General features: G+C 33.2%; 1 protein-coding gene across 1 annotated transcript in view; it reads right to left on the bottom strand.

Annotated features, from left to right (window-relative positions):
- LOC114337890 (protein SCAI) overlaps window positions 1-13,958 on the bottom strand; it is a 66,409-nt gene extending 52,451 nt beyond the window's left edge. The window contains exons 1-2 of the mRNA XM_050645135.1: window positions 13,782-13,958; window positions 2,751-2,933 (exon numbers count right to left, since the gene is read on the bottom strand). Of these exons, the coding sequence (XP_050501092.1) occupies window positions 2,751-2,933; window positions 13,782-13,879 (281 nt within the window). The 5' untranslated portion in view covers window positions 13,880-13,958. The remainder of the gene's footprint in view (window positions 1-2,750; window positions 2,934-13,781) is intronic.
- Between the last annotated feature and the right edge of the window lie 6,825 nt (window positions 13,959-20,783).

The raw sequence follows: 20,783 nt of genomic DNA, 5'->3' as shown, positions 1-20,783 counted from the left end.
CGCCGATATAATCAAACTAAGGGAAGATCAAAGAAACAGACAATAGGTGGTAAGAAAGATGGTACATAAACTAATTGAGATCAAGAGTTCTTGTATAATTTTGCTCTTGGAGTAAGTTGCTGCTATATATGAAAAGAAAACGGTTTACCAGTGCATCACTTCTGTACTGGTTTAGCTACTAAATTTAGAAGATTGGAACGATCCATGCTGGGACTAAATTTGCGAACGTGTCTAATGCACGACGCAATAATGAGAATGGCAGATGACCGATGGATAAAGAAAACCAAACGAAGCAAAGGACGACTACCAACACGATATATCGATTATTTTAAATAAAAATTTGATGAAAGGGATACAAAGAAGAGAGAGCCTATATCCAGCAGAAGACGTTAGAGGCAAAAAGACTATTGATGAAAAAGATTAAATTATTAAATAAAATATGCGTATAAGCCATAAGCTATTTAAGCAAAACTTATTGAAATCATCCGAATTAGAATTCTACAAGCTACCTCTTGAAATTATAAAAAGAAACAGCATCACATAGAGCAGAGGTCCCCAAATTATTTTTTCTCGTAGACCACTTTAAAAAATTTACGGGTTTCGGTGGACCCCCTTGCTAAATTTTTACCATATTCCCAAAACTCGTCCCAAATGTGAAAATCCATTCCCAAAATACATGTTCTTCTATTTAGCTGAAAATTTGCCCACAGATAGCCAAAACACAGGACTTTAAGTGGTTAAAACAATTTGTTTAGTTTTACAATACAAGAAAAGCTACATGCAATAATATCAGAGTCAAAATTATATAGTCCAGTCGAGTTAGCATTTGATCTTGCATGCCGAGCTACCCAAGCAAGATTTTATTTTTATAATCATTACCGGGTCAATAGTAGTGTAAATTTAAAATCGCGAATGAATTCCCGCGTTGCGTTAGCCGCCATCTTGATTTTAAAGGAGAACCGTTCTTGCTCAATATCAAAACTTTTCGACAAAAAGTGTACGGACTGAAATTGTTGAAAATATTATTTCCTATAATTTCTTTTATTATAAATTTTTTTGTGCCGTCGATATTTTCTTCCGAGTTATTGGGGGAAATAGTGACAGTTAGAGCATAATTATTGAATGATCTCGTTTATTATTACTTTTAGAACAAAAATGTAACAATACAAAAATGGAGAGAATTAAATTTTATACAATTAATCTCTTTAAATTTTTTGCTAAACTCAATATTTCAGGTAGTACGTATGCGGTAAAAGCGCGAGCATAAGACCTGATTGGTTTGATAGCAGTGGTTTTTGTTCAATATCTCCGCCATTTTCAATTTTTCGACAAAAAGGGTAGGAACTGAAATTGTTCCAAATAAATGATGATTACAATAATTATTAGAATTTTTTAACCATTTTTTTCGTACGGTCGATATTTTTCGAGTTAATCGTACTTAGAGTAGACGCCTATATTTTGACTCTGATATTATTCCACATATTTTTTTTTTGTTTTGTAAAACTATACAAATTCTTTTAACCACTTAAAGTCCTATATTTTATATTTTGGTTATCTGTGGGCAAATTTTTAGTCAAATCGAAGGACATGTATTTTGGGAACGGAGGAAAATGTTAAAAACGGTATTTTTACGTTTTCTACACTAAAACTTATTATAATGACATATGTCATTACATACATCAATTACATAACTGACATTTTTAAGTACCTACTATTAAAACATTATTTTTTCCATTGAAATTTTACGATAAAAAATGCAAATTTGTTATTGGAAATATGCAAATGTATAAATAATAAATACCAAATCACTATAAAATTTTCGTGGACCCCCTCTTACAACTTGTGAACCTCCATTTTTATTTCACGTCAACTTAGACCCCCGTTGAGTCCCTTGTGGACCCCTCGGGGTCCACCTGAACCACTTAGGGAATCACTGACATAGAGGATAAAATAATGTAAGTCAAACTGGTAACACATTATGTATGTTCTCAAATATCTTTGATAGGATGTAAATGTGTTATTATTTAGTAAAATCAGCTAAGTATTTTCGGCATGTCACATGTCATCTTCAGAGCTTCGTCTTGTATAGGAGGTAATAATTGTCGACACAAAACATATTCAACTTATTTTTTAAAATTTTTTTTTTAATATGGCTTCGGCAGTTTGCCATACAGCCAGTTCCATGATCGTTTAATCTCATTAGGCGCCATATTCAACTTATTAACTTCTAATATTATTAGAGTGCCAAAGCCTCTTTTATTAGGGTGAAAACCATTTAAAATAAAAAAATTCACATTTAAATGTGATTGTTAACTAATGTTTCGGGTACCATGGATTAGCCATTAGTAACAATCACATGTAAATGTGAATTTTATTGTTTTAAAGGGCTTTCATCCTAATAATATTTTTTAATATGTTCTGTGTCGACAATTACTCTTCCATGAGGCATTTATAACCTCCTGTAAGACGAAGCTTTGAAGATGGCATGTGACATGCCAAAAGTGCTTAGCTGATTTTAGTAAATAATTTTACATACTATCAAAGTTATTTGAGAACATACACCTGTTGCCAGTTTGACTTTTAGAAGTGTGTACAAGTCATGTCTTTTTCCAATTCATCAAAGAATATGTATATCATAATAAGAATTAATATCACAAAAAAAAAATAAGAAAATAACTTCTAAAATAACAATATAATTTAAAAAAATCCACCCCAATAATAATTACCTTTAGTCATTCTCGAATACTTACTAATAATGATAATACAGTTGACCAATTTTGGACGCTATTTCCCCTATCTGCCACCGTTTTAACCCGTATTTTGTATCTAGAATTTGACGATGCTGCTGTTGAAATTTCCATAATTTTGTGTAAATATCAAAAGTTCTGCCAAAGTATGCTTGCCACTGTTTATGGCCATATTGAGGCAAATCCCTACAATAAAACAAAAATTAAATAATTATGTATGTGCTGTAATAAGAGAGATAATACAGTATCCGCCAAAATAAACAGTACCGAATATAAAAAAATTATCAATGAATTCGTTTTTATAATACATATATTCAAAATGTGCACCATGGCGTTGCAAACACGTTGTTAACACAACGTTTCTGAAGATCAGTAAACATATTTAAGAAAAGTGGTTGCTACAAATGTTGAAAATAAGTTATTATTCTGTGCCGTAGTTTTCCAACAGTTTCTGGCGGCTTTTTCGAGCGAAATATGGAATTCTTCATCATACCCCAAATGTAAGCATCATGTGGTGTTAAATCCGGTGATTAAGGTGGATACTTGAAATCTGTGCGACGAGAAATTATTCCAACGTTGATATCTTCCTGACACTTATTTTAAACTATTTTTATTCCGTACAACTCCGTATGAGCGGAAATTTATATTCTACTAAAAAATCTTTTTCTTCGCCGGTAGAAAGAACCATAATGACAAAGATTTTAACCATAACGTAATGTCAAGTTAACAACTAATGACAAGTATGCCAAATATGATAAATGCAACTTGCGTACGCAATTTCCCATCCCTCTTAATTTCGGTACTGTTTATTTTGGCGGATACCATACATAACAAGTAATGAACTTTTAATGTATTATAAATATGCTAAAAATATGATAGAACGGATGTATTTTCAAGTGTTTATTATCTACATTAAAAATATATTAAATATTAATAAACATGATCGAATACGAATCAGAGCATAAGCAAAATATGTTGCGCTGACGACACTAACGTCATAGTCCTTCAACAATTGGAAATTTAAAGAATGTTTTTCAACGAAAATTTTGTTTTCGTTTATAAATTCGCAAAGTTTGTTCGTTCGTTCGTTGGTTTGTGCGTCGCCACATTCGTGTGAATTTCTAGTACCGGTTATAGGCGTCCGTTTTGGGTAGGACAACGGTTATTTTATCGAATAACTGTATGTCTTTAACTTTTAAGCATTTTTGATACTGGATTATTAAATTATGAGGTATGCTAGTACTAAAAGGTACTCTTGCTTTAATTCGGTAGAACACACCGTTTTCTAGAAAAATCGATTTATTTGAATTTCCAAAAAAAAATTTCAAGAAAAGAATAGAAAAATGAAAACTGGTACGTTTATTTATATTCCAGAGATGAATCGATTTCATTAATTGCGAATTTCTACTACCGGCCACATGCGTCCATTTTGGGTACGTCAAAGGTTATTTTATCGCATTACTTTTTTGTCTTTAATTTTTAAGAATTTTTGACTTTAGATTATTAAATTATGAGGTATTCTAGTACTAAAAGTTACTCTTGCTATAAGTTGGTAAAGTACACCGATTTTTTTGAATTTTTTTTTCAATTTCTTTTCAAATTAAAAAAACGAAAAATTTTCAAATTGATTTTTCTAGAAAACGGTGTGTCCTACTGACTTAAATCAGGAGTACCTTTTAGTCCTAGAATATCTGACAATATAATAATCTAGTATCAAAATCTTAAAAGTTAAAGACAAAAAAGTTATCCGATAAAATAACCGTTGTCCTACCCAAAACGGACGTCTATGACCGGTACTAGAAATTCACAATAGATGGAATTGATTTATCTTTGGAAGATAAAAATGCGTACCAATTTTTGTTTTTCTAAATAGAAGCGTTCTGGGGGTATTTAAGAAAAACTAATTACAAGACGCCATCTTCAAAGAGCTCTAGCTCCCTTAGGAAGCCTTTTCGGACTAGATGAATTGGGTTAAAAGTCTTAAAATTATATGAGGAATCTACTGTCTTCGTTTGTCGGTAGAGTTTCTGGACACCCTGTACAGGATGGACAATGAAAAGTGCCCACCTCGACATTTGGTAGTATGTATTTATATGATTTTAAGGAAATGAGGAAACAGGAAACATGTCGATTGTTTAAAATGTTCTAAAGGGGACACATTTTTACGGTCACATCATGAGAAAGGTATTTAGATGGAGTATTCCATCTAAAGTCCACGATCTTTTTTCGATATTTGCACCTTCTTTACAAAAAATCTTAATTCATTTAAACTACAACACCTCATAAAAATGAAACGTAACGCCTATGGTTTGCTAATATGTTATTTTTTTCTGTCACATCAAAAGTTTGTAATTTGATACTGACAGTACTTGAACTTCAAAACACAACTCTCCATATTAGAGTTGGCGGTTGTTGACAAAACACCGGTTTTCGGTTAAACCGGTTTTTTCACCTACGGTTTAACCTGGCGGTTATAACCGGTCAAAAAACTGGTTATTCCAAAAACCGGTTTTCGGTTTTTTAGTCAATAGCCAATACCCAATAGGTTACATTTATATTGAGCTTTAGTTTGCGATACTCCATTCTAATCGATGTCAATCCATATCAGTATATAAATCAGTCATCAATGTTGTCAAATCGGTTTCGGTCAGCTTAAAATTTCTCATTCGTGCGTATGAAAGTAAAAATTTTCCCATTTTTTTTCTGAATTCATTATTTTTTCCACTTATCCGGTTTTTCACCGGTTATTATTTTAAAATGAAAAAAACCGGTTATAACCGGGACAAAAAAACAACCGGTAAAACCGATTATTGCGTAGTAAAAAAACTGGTAGGGTTTTCCCATCCCTACTCCATATACAATATTCTAAGTTCCCTTAACGGAAGAATCAGCCAATGTAATAAAGCGTTTTCTTGCAATTAACAAAATAATTGTTACATGTTGCTATTTGTCATTTAATTCATGTTTTAATCATACTTAACCTGACCCAATTAAACTCATTTCATTATATCACACGTCATCAAAAGCTTTTTACAAGAACATAGTCAGCGATTTTGATATGGCTTAGAGCCCAGACTACATCAAGATCGCCTATAAATCGTGCTGGTAATCGCCTTGCAGTGAGTCCAAAAACAAAAAGAAGAAGAAGAAGAAGATACTGACAGTTTCTTTAACATTGTTGTTAATAGCATTAATAGTTAATAAATTTAGGTATTTTTTAATACTTCCAAAATGGTATATTCCATTGCAGAACGAGTTAAAGATTATTTTCATATTTTTAGCAAACGGAAAGTGTGCAAGAAGAACAGCAAATTTATTTCATCAGCTTCATGAAGACAAGCAACTGCATCACTTATAGGTACGTATTAGAGCTAGTGAGAGCATTTCGCCAAACAGGGTCAGTAGCTGATCAAAAAAGAACTATGAAAATAGGGTTAGAACTGAAGCGGCAGAAATAGTAATTTTAGGTCACATTATTTTAGATCCTATAACAAGTACAAGAAAATTGACAGAAGAGTCTGGTTTTTTTGGGCACTACCGCTCGTTGGGTTTTGAAACATCATACGAAATAAATGAAGATGACTCTGACAAACGACTACAGTTTTGTGAGATTGACTGACAGAATAAATACTAATGTAGACTTTTTATTTAATATTTGTTTTTCGGATGCAATGTTCTTTTTTTGTAAACGGTATCGTAAATCGGCACAACGATTACTGGGCCATTACTGGGCTGACGAAAATCCTAAAGTATTCCACGAAACACATATCCAACATCCTCTTAAATTGAACGTGTGCAAGTTCGGAAAGCGACACCTGGTTTCGTAGCTCAGCAACTTTATTCGCACTTTTAATTATATGGACTAATTATATTAGTCCTGGTTGCTGGATACTTGTCAAGGCCATAGCCCGAAAAAATTATAAGAAGAAAAAATAATATTGAATTTATGTTATTAAAAGGTAAACAATTGACCATTCCAGGTCACGTAATTTTGACAGCGTCAAACAATGTTTGCAAAGGCCAACATTGTGTTTTCAGTGTTCTTTATGTTTTTTTCTCGTTTTATTATTAATTTTAATGTTATTAATTTTATTTTATGAAATGTCTGGAACATATTCTCGCATTCTTCAAGAAACATTCGGACAAAGGGCTCCTTTTTAGAGCTTTGACCCACAACTCTCGTCTTTCTTTTGACAGTATTTTTAAAAACTCTTCGATCTTTAAATGCGGCAGGTATTCTAAAAAACTCACTTTATCTCTTTCACCTCTACTGGAACACTTTGCAACTGAACAAAACGCTGACATTTTAGTGATAACTCTTAAATTAAACGATGGTTTCTGCAGTAAACGTACCTTGTTTACAAATGATGTTTGCCCCTCAGACGCTGTCAAATGACGTCACTCTGGAATGGTCTATTGTATGTAGTAAATAAAATTAATTATTAGAATGCAGTACTGCAAGCAAAATACAATTAATTAAATTTACTTTATATAATAATTGCATATATATATAACAGCGCTAACAGGCCTTATAGGCCTACGGCTTCTAAATTCTGGATAATATTTCTCCATTCTGTTCGGTCCTCTGCACTCTTTCTCCAGTCCTTCACCCCGATTTCTTCCAAATCCCTCTCTGCAGCCTCTAACCATCTCTTCCTTGGTCGACCTCGTCTCCTTTTTCCCAATGCTCTGTCATTCAATATTCGTTTGACGTTTCTAGTTTCTGGCATTCGAGTAATATGTCCCAGCCATCTAACTCTTTGGGCTCGTATTTTTGTCGTTATTTTTGGTCTCCCATACATCCTCATTACTTCTTCATTTGTTCGTCTCCTCCAGGTTTTCTCCGCTATCTGTATACCTCCAAAAATTTTTCTCAGGATCTTCCTTTCCCATATCTGTATCTTCTTCTCCTCTTGTTGATTCATTACCCACGTTTCGCTCGCATACAACACTGTGGGCCGTATTATCGTTTCATACATTCTGATTTTCGCGTTTATTGATACATTTTTTGCTTTTAATATCGTGTTTAAGGCACCCACAACTCGACTTCCCTTCAATAATCTTTTATCTATTTCTTTTTCTTCCCTTCCAGTACTGGTTACAGTCACTCCCAGGTATTCGAATTCTGCTACTTCCTTAAATTTATATTCATCTCCTTCTCCTTTCATTTTTATATAGTTATCCTCTTTATTTATATCTCCTTTCATTACCATGTATTGTGTTTTTCCTTGGTTGATTCTTAATCCATACCTTTTTGCTTCCGCTTCGAACTTTTGGAATATTTTTTGGAGATGTTCCTTTGTTCTTGTTAGGATGACTAGATCATCAGCGTAAGCTATAAACTGCTGTCTGTTGTTAAATATGGTACCGCTTGTATTAATTTTTATCCTTCTTACTATGTGTTCTAGTACCAAGTTAAATAAGTCTGTAGATAGAGGGTCACCCTGTTTCAGTCCTTTATTTACTGTGAATTGTTTTGAAAAATTTCCTTCCAGTGTTATCCTGTTTTTTGTATTGTTGAGCGTCATTCTCACTAATTTAACCAGCTTTCCTGAAATACCCAAGGATCTCATTGCTTCATATAGCATATCTCGGTCTACTGAGTCGTAAGCCTGTTTAAAGTCAATGAACAAATAATAATTGCATATCATATCAATATTTCAATAATCAATATATCAACATATAATTTTTCTTCTTTAATGACAGTAGGTATGAAATATACGTCAGTTTGACAATTTCAATTGACAATATGATTTATTTAAGATAGTTGCAAGATTTCTCCGCTATTCATGCACGATCCTCTCTCGTATCCCCTCCAAGTACTTGCACACGGCGAATACTACGTGTATTATGTATGCAATATGTGTGTGTGTGTGAGAAAAAATGGCTTGGATGCGGGTCCGTTAGCCACATGTATGCATTACATAATCTGAATACAAATAAACTACAAATAAACAATGGAATACTAAAAGATCCGACATAATTCTTAAACGTAGTAGGTAGGTACAAATAAGAATATGAGAAGAAAACCTGCTTCAAGAAAAATAGTTGAATTGGGATTAAGCGGATGGGACGTATTTTCGGCTGCAATGCTATTCAAATGGGGATTTAAATTTTTTTTCGAATCCTGAGAAAACTAATAAGTATTTTTGAAAAATTTAAACGCAGAATGAAAGATTACGTTATTAGCAAGGGCCGAAAGTCCCTGAGAACTTCTATAATGTTTATTTTAATAAGTTACAGGGGTAAAAAACTAAGAGAAAATTTAGTGTGATTTTTAATTTCAAATATCTCATTCAAAATAAACTTTTTATTTATTCTAAGGGACTTTCGGCTCTCGGTAATAATTTAGTCTTTCATTCTGCGTTTAAATTTTTCAAAAATATCTATTGGTTTATTCAGGATTCGAAAAAAATGAACACAATGTCCGTGGTTAAATTTTCCAAATCTATCATTGTCATACAACGCATTCGAATAGAATATTGTCAGCATATTGTCAGTCAGACAGCGACAATCAATGACAATTTTAAATATTTGACATGAATCGGGAATATTTTGAGTTGTTGATTAAATAATATTGATAAATAGTGTATTTGATAAATAAGTGATTTAAGACGTGAACTTTATAAAAAGTTATTTATTGTGTATTATTTATGGAAGATCCAAGCAGAGAATCCAAGCAGGGAACATCAAGATATATTCTGTGATCCAAGTATTTTGTTGTTAAAGATGTTCAAAATTGTCAGCGTTCAATAGTATTAACAATATATTATTAAAAAAATCACTATAACACTTTTCCTCTTTTCTCGATTAAGTATTAGTTTTTATTGTACATATAAATTATTACAATCACTGAATACATAGTTAGTGAAAAGATTATCAGTAGTAATTGCACAAGAGCTCTAAAATTCTATATTAATTTTAGAGATCGAGTGCAATTTGTTGCGATTATTTCATGAATAAAACTGTTCAAAAACAAAATTTTATTGTAATTTATTTATGTAAGTACAAATTAGTACAATTAAACACACAGTTGTTATAAATATTTGGCGGTTGAAAGTCATCACTTTTATAATCTTTAAAACATTAGTTGTCATTAATGTCACTGAATGTATTTTTTCATAGCAACGAAGGGCATCTGACGTAATATACTTGACGACGGGAAATTATCAAAAATTATCGGGTATAATATCACAAGAGAGTGAGAATAAATTGAAAATAATGCGACATTTTTTCGAAAATTTGTTGTCTGGCAATAGACACGAGAGCCCGCAGGGCTCGAGTGGCTATTGCCCAATGACAACAAATTTGAGTAAAAATGAAGCATTATTTTCTTAATTATTCTTACTGTCGTGTGATATTCGTAAGATTATTTTTTAATACGTATATTATGGATATTTTCTTAAATGTGACAGTTGTCAAAACTAGGAAACTGGTTGCCATTAAACAGAAACAATCTACTTAAAAAAATTCTATCGGTAATTTTCTACAGTAGATAATTCTCAGTATAATTTTAATCTGATTGGAGAGAATTAAACACGTAATCAAATATCTTACTATACGATTGGAAGTTAAAATCATTAAAAAAATAATCAGTTTAATTTTTATTTCTGTCGCTTTCTATTGGTCAGAATCTCCTATGAATGAAATAATCACATTTATTAACTGAATTGATAATTTGCAATTATACAAATAACAGTTGTTATCCAAGAACATTCAAAAGCCATCTCTTGAAGTTAATTATGACATTGTCAAGTAGAATGATATTCTAGTAATCTACATATCCATATCAGTTTGAATTTTGCTATACGTAATTTGCCATGTAAAGACAGAAAAAGTAGGAATATCCGTAAAATATTTGCGAATTATGTACCCATGGCCTTAATAGGTCTGGATCCCGCGTATGAAAAAAAAGTTGATTAATAGCAAGCTGAAAATTTGTTAATACCTTAAGGGTGTCTAGTCGGACAAACTTTGATATATGGGAACACTGGAACAGGGGAAGTTCTAATTGTGGAACAGGTTAAAAATTTGGAACGGTGAGACCACGAAAACGGCACATGTATTTTGTCCGACAGAACAAACTTAAACTCTCCGAACAGAGATTACACTCTCATGCAAAAATCAGACTGCTATTTATCACAAAATGGGCGTTTTAATGAGTGGAACATGTAGAATATGTCAAATGACAGGAATTATGACAGGTGATAAATAGCAGTCTGATTTTTGCATGAGAGTTTAATCTCTGTTCGGAGAGTTTAAGTCTGTTCTGTCGGACAAAATAAATGTGCCGTTTTCGTGGTCTGACCATTCCAAATTTTTAACCTGTTCCACAATTAAATCTGCCCCTGTTCCAGTGTTCCCATATATCAAAATTTATCCGACTAGACACCCTTAAGCTATTAACAAATTTTGAGCTTGCTATTAATCAACTTTTTTTTCATACGCGGGATCCAGACCTATAACCTATGACCAATTTTTAGAATTTTATGATTTTGAACTATAACCTTCAAGAAAAAGAAAAGGCATACGCATATGAGTAGAACAATAATAATTGGCCTCTACTTTAATATGGCTCTTTCTTACACCTAGAGAAACTTACCTACCATGAATCAAAACACTGGAACTTTTCTTCCAAGAAAAAGAAAAGGAATAAGAGTATGAGTACAGCAATATGACATATGGGCCCCAAATTCAATAGCGTTCTTATTTATACCACAAGAAAAATTTATGTACTAACTTTCAAGATTCTAGGATTTTTCTGTCAAAAAAAAGAAGGCCCAAGGATATAATAAACAAGAAATATATTAATACTAAGAACAATAGTGCTTTTCTTTATATCAAAAATGATCTCTGCACCAAGCTTTCAGAATATAATAATTTTCTTCAATAAATAGGAAAGGTGTAATATGTGGGAAAGAAGGAAGTAAACCTAATGACTCCAGATTCAATAAGTAGGGTGTTTCGTTACATCATTAATTTCACACCAAGAGTGTTAGCTATGCGCCAAACTTGAAAAGTCTGAAATATTTTCTTAGACAAGCATATGAGAAGAAAAAGACGTTTTGTCATCAAATTCAATAGCCACCAAAAACACGAAGAGAAACTTATGTACGAATGTCAAAATAAAATTCTTAGATTTTCGCATAAATGGATAGAAGGACAGACATAATGGTAGGCGAGCCCAAGCGGGGATTTTTGCAGTTACTAGAGCGCGTCAGATTATCATATGGGGAGAAACCTGGTACCCTGCAGATGTACCTCTACCATATATTGGCTCTTAACGCAGGGGAGTTCGTTAAGGGGGGCCCGAAAAAAAAAATTATCCTTAAAAAAACTCGAAATTGTCAGATTAAGATAAGGTAAGTTAAGTACATGCAAAACAGTGCATATTTAAAAAATCTGACGATTTGCGCCGGGCGTAAGGAAATGGGTGAGTCCCAAAGTTTCACAAGAAAAAAGCAAATATTTCGCGAAATGAATGACAGATCGAAAAACTAAAAAACATGTGCTCAATATTTTTTAAAAATCTCTCGAATGATACCAAACACGACTTCCCACGGAGAGGGGTAAGGGGTAAATTTAATATTTTAAATAGGAATCCCGCGATATTTCGTGAAATGAACATCAGATCAAAAACTGTAAAATACACTTATTCAATATTTTTGAAAAATCTATCGAATGGCACCAAACACGACCCCCCACGGAGGTGGGGTGGGGGGTTACTTTAAAATATTAAATAGGAGCCCTCATTTTTTATTGCAGATTTGGATTCCTTACGTAAAAATAAGTAACTTTTATTCGAAACATTTTGTCAAATTCTGGATAGATGGCGTTATAATGGGAGAAAACGATTGTTGGGAATGGAAAATTAAATTTAAATATAGCAAGCGCTCACTAAAATGGAAAAGTTTACTTAACTTTTTTTGGTTTTAGGACCTACTCTTTACAACCCAATAGGTCCCCATAACGCTCGAGTGACTGCACATTTAGCATACTTTGCTCTTCTATATGGACTGGCAGACGGACAGACAGATATCAAGGGGCACCTATGTACCAATCTTGAGGAATCTAGGACATTTCTCTTAGAAAAAGAAAAGGCATAAGCATATAAGAGTAAAAATTACCTATTCGCATCAAATGTAACAGCTTTCTTCCTAACACCAAGTGGCACCTTTTTACTACTTTCAAAAAGTTATCGAATAAATTCACAGATGAACAAATATACCGTTAGGTTGACAGAGAGACCGACAGACAAGCAGACAGACACACGGACAGACAGACCAAACAGACGGGCATACAGACCAAACAGACGGGCATACAGATGAAGAGATAAACGAGCAGACTGATGGATAGAAAGTCTGACAGATAACAACTCGATTACATTAAATATCTGTTGGGTGTACTCGTATAATATATGTATGTTACAAATCGTCTTCAAATGTGTATTTTACATTCTAGAAAATATGTATTTATATAATAATTAATCTAGAATATACAAAACACGGACCATAATTTAGATGTGTCTTTATTAGCCCATATAAAGGGAATAAATAGAAATCCTTAAATAATTCATATTGATAAACCTACGAGAAACCGTAAACCTGAGAAAGGTGAAATTATCACGAAACCGTTATCGTCATTTTATTTAAAATTATTGTGAACATTTGAAAAGTGTTTCTTGAAGGATATTACATATATGCAGTGTCTTAAATTCAAATACTTACATAGTTATAATAATCTACAAGAATAAATGAATGAATACTAACAAAACTGTGAAAAGAATTTTTAGCAACTTAATAAACAATTCAAGAAAATTCAATTTGCAAAAAAGATTTAGATTGTAGAAAAATGATTACTTAACTCTCACCATGTGGAAATTTGGGCTTATTTCAGACATTTCTCGGTTTTCAAATAAAAAATCCAACATTAATGTATGAATAAGAAATAGTAATTATTTGTTGAAACCGCACACTTAGCAACAAAACCTCAAAAGCAGTCGATAGAGTACATAATTACAGAAACTCGTCTTACCTTAAACCATTGAACAGTTGTTTAGATTTTTCTAGTAAATGTACAAATTCCATCACAATTTTTCTCTCATGCTCGTCCATATTCGCCATACCGACCATTTTTATCTAAAATTTTCCGTACTTCATATCTTGTAATGTTTCTAAATCGTGGAAAGATGGCAAGTTTGACGGGGCTTTAGTGAAATATCGAACAGCAGACATGATGCCTAGACGCTAGCACCGCGACGGTGCTGGCATATGCTCGAGGTGTCATCGTTCCAGTCGACAAGTTATTTCGGCGCAGGGTTCATTGATAAAGAGGCAGTGTTAAAATATCGAAAGTCCCTAGAAATTCGTAAGTTTGCAAAAAATATGGATTGGTATGTAAAATCTATAAACGGTTATAAGGAATATACATATCTAAGAACTTTTTAGCCGAAGATGGTATCACCAGAAAGGGCATTAAAAACAGGATATATCAAGGAAAAAATGGACTAAAAACTCAATTCTAGATTACTACCTAAAACTATTAGAATAATAACAAGATAAGAATGGACATGGATAAGAAAAATATTGTGGAACCACTCAAAAAATATGACGCAAAATATAGGAGAATCATAAATACTCTGGGCTAATTAGCAAAATACAAGGAAAAGTTATTTACCAGCAATTTTATTGCTGGAATCGAATCTTATGATTCTATATATTAATAATATAGGTATGCAAAGTCCGTAGATGGTGTGCTACTTTTTTTATAAGCAAAATTGCGCCAGAGAATCGTGTTTTTTTCAATTTGTGCTCTATAACTCCAAAGATTTTAAGTTTACACCAAAAACACTTAAATAAAAATTCACCTTAATTAAATTCTGCATAGAAACGTGTTTCTCCCGATTTACGTCGACAAAAATTTTCCCCGGAAAATGCGGGTTTTGCCAACAAAATCTTTAATTTTAAACTAAAATTTTAGATAAGTAATTGTTTATCAATAATTAAATAACTTGGTAATACAAAAGCTCTTTTCGCATAGATTATAATTCGAGAAGCCGATGGAAATTGAATAAACAGTTTAGCAACAATTGAATTGTTAATTCAAAATTTACGGTCGCTATAATAACCACAGTAATTATGATAAATAAGAGTAACTATAATTTTTATATAAAAAGACACTGTACCTATCTAATGTACTTTACGAAATTGGACTATTTAAGCGGCCTCAGGAATATTTTAAAATTATAAACAATTTTTTGGCTTATAAACAAATAGAATATCTCGGGAAATATTAAATTAAATTAAATCATGAAAACGGTATTAAAACACAAGTGGCAGGACGCTTGTTTTAAAAGAAAAAACGTTTAATTGTGGTAAGTGGTTCCTGAGATACAACCGGTAAAATTTGACCGGCATTTACGGCAAAGATATAAACAATAGGCTCATAATTTTTAAACCATCACCTTTTTATTTTTTCCGCTTTCTCTACACCTACACCAATTTTCTTATCTTTAAAATACTCATAAAATATATTTTTATAATAAAAACTGTCGATATTACGAGTGAAAATTGCCAAAAATAGCAAAATTCCAATAAAAAATTAGATTGGCGAAAATGTAATCTTAAGGTTCAAAATCAGTATACGTTAAAAAAATGCGTTTTCTCGGCTTCCCATGGAGCAATTTTCTTTATTCTTTTTTTGTTGCCAAGTAACTCGAGTAGAGCTATCTAACTAACGCATTATTAAATATCAAACTTGCTTTTGTTTTGTTATAATAGATTAATTTATTTATAAGAAAAGAAAACTACATATTTTTTCCAGTTGCAGACTTTTTTAGATAAACTTACTACAAGTGTACCTTTTAACGATAAAAACACAAATATTCTCATTTGAAAATTGTATAATTATTAAACAATCTTTATTTGAACAAATTAAAAAATTTTGTTATAATAAATAAATTAATTTATTATAACAAAACAAAAGCAACTTTAACATTTAATAATGTGTTAGTTAGATGGCTCTACTCGAGTTACTTGGGAACAAATAGAGAATGAAGAAAATTGCTCCATGGGAAGCCGAGAAAATGCATTTTTTAAAGTATACCGATTTTGAACTTTGAGATTACATTTTCTCCAACCTAATTTTTGATTGGAATTCTGCTATTTTTGGCAATTTTCACTCGTAATGTCGATAGTTTTTATTATAATAATACATGTTACACGTATTTTAAAGATATGAAAATTAGTGTAGAAAAAGAGGACAAAAATAAAAAGGTGATGGTTTGAAAACTATGATCCTATTGTTTAATTTTTGCCGTAAATGCCGGTCAACTTTGACCGGTTGTATCTCAGGAACCACTTATCACAATTAAACGTTTTTTCTCTTAAAAGAAGCGTCCTGGGAAAAATTTTCCGGGGAAAATATTTGTCGAAGTAAATCGGGAAAAACACATTTCTATGCAGAATTTAATTACGGTGAATTTTTATATGGGTGTTTTTGGTGTAAATTTAAAATATTTGGACTTATACAGCAAAAATTGAAAAAAAATACACGATTTTTGGGCGCCATTTTGTTTATAAAAAAAGTAGCACACTATCTGCGAAATAACTGGCAAATAACTTTTCCCAAAAAATGGCCCATTCACCTATAATCTGCCCACACTAAAAGGTAAATAAGGATAAACTAAAACGTGTTTAGAAATTTAGTGGCAGAGTTCCCGATTGGATCATATCAGAAATGAAAAAATTAATCAACGAATGGTAGTAAACAAAAAGATGACGAAAGAATAGAATCACGACAGGTAATTTGGTAAGGATCTAATGCCTGGTTGCACCAACAAATCTTAAGCTCCAGCTTAGCCCAGCTCAGCTTATACATAGATAGGGTCGCTTTAAGTCTAACTTATTTTGCACCATAATTTTCGATTCTTATCGATTAAATCCACGTGGCAATCCATTGTGACAAGCTGAAAAGTGATCTAAGACTAATGCCTCGTTGCACCAACAAATTTTAAGCTCCAGCTTAGCCTAGCTCAGTTTATAGGCAGGCCTGCTTTAAGTCTCACTTACATCATCATCATCATCATCATCATCATCATCATCATCATTTGGCTCTACAACTCTATGTGAGTCTTGGCCGCGTTTACAATTTCCCTCCTGTTGTCGGTAATGAGCAGCTATTTCCCATTGCTATACTCCCATTTTGCGTAAATCACTGGCCACTGCGTCCTTCCATCTCTTTCTTGGGCGATCAACTGACCTTTTGCCATCAGGCCTTTCCCAGAATGTGGGTGGCGTTCAGAAGTCTTTCGTCACTCGATCTTAGCACGTGACCCGCCCATCGTATTTGCTTTAATGTAGATTGTAGAGTACTATGTTTTCATCTCCATATATTGTCTGGAGTTCATCATTGTGTCTTCTTCTTCATTATCCTGTTGTCTCTTCTTTGCAAGGCCCATAGATAGTCCGCACTATCTTTCCTTCGAGTACCAGTAATTTTGTCGTTTCCCGCTGATTCAGTGTCCATGTTTCGCTTCCATACGTTATTGTGGGACGAATTATTGTCTTATATACTCTTATTTTAGCTGGTCTTGAGAGTATTTTTGATTTAAGTAGGGTAATTAATGAGTAATATGCCCTGTTTCCTGCAATGATCCTGGCTGCCACGTCCTTTTCGTATTTATTTTCAGATGTTATGATCGCTCCCAGGTACTTAAATTCTTTGACGACTTCAAAGTTCTATTCATTAATTGTTACGTTTTGTCTATCCCTTGGTATTAGGTTCTTCGTAACCACCATGTACTTGGTCTTGTCCTCGTTGACCTTAAGACCAACATCCTTGGCTCCGTTCTCGAATAGGGTGAAAACTTCTTTTGCATCTCTGGTGCACTGGTGGATTGTGCAATTGTGTCCAAGTCATCCGCAAAAGCCAATAGTATTTTTGATCCTTGGGTGGCAAATCTGTTTGTTAGTCGTAGCTGAGCTTTTCTTACTGCATGTTCCAGTGCGAAGTTAAACAGCAGGAGGCGAGAGGATCTCCTTGTCTAAGCCCGGTGTCAATGAGGAATTCCTCCGACGTGGTTGCTGCCAATTCTGATTCGTGCAGAAGCGTTCTCCGTGCTCACCTATGCTAATCGTACCAGCTTTCTAGGTACTCCCATTTCTACCATAGTCTCCCAAAATGCTTCTTTGCTAACAGAATCGTAAGCTTGTTTAAAGTTCACAAAGATTTGGTGTACATCGCGGTTGGATTCCCAGTTTTTTTCCAACACCTGGCATAGGACAAAGATCTGGTCTATGGTCCAGAGTCTCACTTACGTTGCACCATAATTTTCGATTCTTATCTATGCAATCCACGTGGCAATCCATTGTGGCAAGCTAAAAATTGATCTAAGATTCAGTGGTGCAACGCGTATGTTTCGTACGCTGAGCTTAAGGCACGTCTTAAGCTTAAGCCGGCCATTCACGGTACTGCGGTTTCCTTCGACACAATCGTCGATGATATCAATTCTGCAGTACTGCAGCTAGGGATTGCAATCTAGCAGCATTTTTAATCCAGCTGGATTTTTGCAAGATTGACCTAAATCCAGCTGGATCCAGCGCGGATCCAGCAAAATGTGGAATCAAAATAAAAACATAGTTTTTATAATAGAAATAGATTTTTTTAAGTGAGACCTTAAAAAACATACTTTTATCTATCGTCTAACCTAACCTACTTCGCACAGAACTGCACATATAGCCGGTTGCGGAGAAAGTCCTTTCGGCCTCTATGCTGGTCAGTTTTAAGGTCAGCAAATAGTCATAGACCATGGACAAATGATCGCGTTTCATTTCTTCTGTCTCATAAATGGTCATTTCCCTTTCCAAAATATTTTGGTTATAAATGTTGTTCGAGTTGCTCAAGTTCTTGTTCCAAATGAAAATTCATGGGCTCCGAATTAGCTGGCCCATTTCCTTTTATTATCTCCTTTTGCACTGGAACAAATTTTTCATCTCTTGTCGCATTGCATTCTTCTTTGGCATGGGGAAATACCAGGATTGTTTAGTCCTTCGTTATACCCTTTGTAAGTACTTACACTAATGTAAATTTCAGAGAGGCACCGTTCCGTGATTCTGTTGCGTAATGCTTCCGATGGATCGGCACTAAGGCTAGACTCCTGGCTATTTAGTTTGTCCGAGACAAATTTCATGGTTGTGCCATCAGTTATCAAAATGGACTCTCTTCTGCAAAGAGCTTCTATAGCCAACTTCACCGGTTAAAAAGTGGCGATCAACTCATTGATTATTATTGACCACTCGTCAGTACAGAGTATTATCGCAGAATCAATGTCTATCAACGCCTTATCGATGCAAACATTTAGGCTGTTGAAGCTTTTCAGCATACTGAGCTACTGAATCACTTTCTGAATTTCATAATAATAATTTTTAACCGAGTTATTAAGTCTTAAAAATGGCCATATTCGCGTTTTTCAAATTTTAAATTGCTTATAACTCTAAAATGATCAACTTTAGAGAAAAATTACAAGAAACCTTTTTTATCCAGAATTGCCCAAAAAATCTAAAAAAATTGTCTGGAATGAAAATATTTATTTAAACAATTAAAAAAAAATTGTTAAAAAAAATTTGGACCAGTTTTTGCGTGGGCGACTTCTTGAACCTTATTCTGGGTGTCTCACAAATGTGATTATGCAAAAAAATCTCATGGGAATATTTTTTTCAACGAACCCGCCGTTTTAGCCTTGTCTATTTAGTTTAAAGTAACAGAGCAGAATATTTTTTTACTTTTTATTTTATCATTTATATACGATTTTTAACAAAAGATATTTTATAGAATATTCGTAAAGTGTGGAAACGGTCTATTATCTCATGACTTAATTATTTTCAGAGTTAAAGCTCTGACAGGTCAATTTTTATTTTTAAATTATGATTTTTTGACGTATAGTACATAATAGTGACGTCATCGATGATTTTTTTTAATGGGAATATGGGTCGTGTTGTAGCTCATTTGAAAGCTGATTCAATTCTCTATTCAGTAATATAAACATTAACATCATTATTTATACAGGGTGGCCAAAAAATATTTTTTAATTTTTCTGACAGCAGTAAAATGTATTTTGAGTTAAATAAATTACATATATTATTTTTTTTGCAGCAATTAATTTAATTCAAAAATTATTTTTTTTGGCCACCCGGTATAAATAATGATGTTAATGTTTATACTACTGAATAGAGAATTGAATCACCTTTCAAATGAGCTACCACTCGACCCCTATTCCCGTTTAAAAATCATCGATGACGTCATCACGCCCAAATCGATGACGTCACTATTATGGGATATACGTCAAAAAATCATAATTTAAAAATAAAAATCGACCTGTCGGAGCTTTAACTCTGAACATAATTAAGTCATGAGATAATACACCGTTTCCACACTTTACGAACGCACTGTATAAGCTAATTGCATATGTAGGACGACTGGTTAAAAATGTTTAAAACTGCCCTAGCAGCAAAATAACAATAAATACAGAAAGAGGGGAATCAAGTCTTTTCTTACACAATGTTTTTCATCCACTTAGGACCTTCATGATTCGCCCTGCAAAATTAAAATCGACCTGTCAGAGCTTTAACTCTGAAAATAATTAGGTCATGAGATAATAGACCGTTTCCACACTTTATGAATGCACTGTATAATGCTTTTATTATATGTATCGCATTTGATAAAAAATAATAATATATTGTTAAAAATGTAATAATTCGAGAAAAAAACTAACAAAACTACGAAAAAAATTATATCTTCGCACATCACCAAGAATTTTTTTATCTAACATGCTTCTGTCAGATTTCACCCTAAAAAAGTTCCGTACGTTACTTATTCAACAATTTGTCGCCACATCTCTAAGCTCAAATGAAACGAATGTAAGGGACAAGGGCGCCAACTACGGCGGGTAGTGTGACTCATAGATTCAGGGGTTGTCAGGAAGACATCGTTGCCAAGTAGGCAGTGGTTGTACACCTGCCTACGTATTTTTTAAACGTT

The sequence above is a fragment of the Diabrotica virgifera genome, chromosome 3 (assembly GCF_917563875.1).
Source record: "Diabrotica virgifera virgifera chromosome 3, PGI_DIABVI_V3a".
NCBI lineage: Eukaryota > Metazoa > Arthropoda > Insecta > Coleoptera > Chrysomelidae > Diabrotica > Diabrotica virgifera.
The sequence above is the reverse complement of the archived record's forward strand: the minus strand, read 5'-3'. Positions and strand labels throughout refer to the sequence as shown.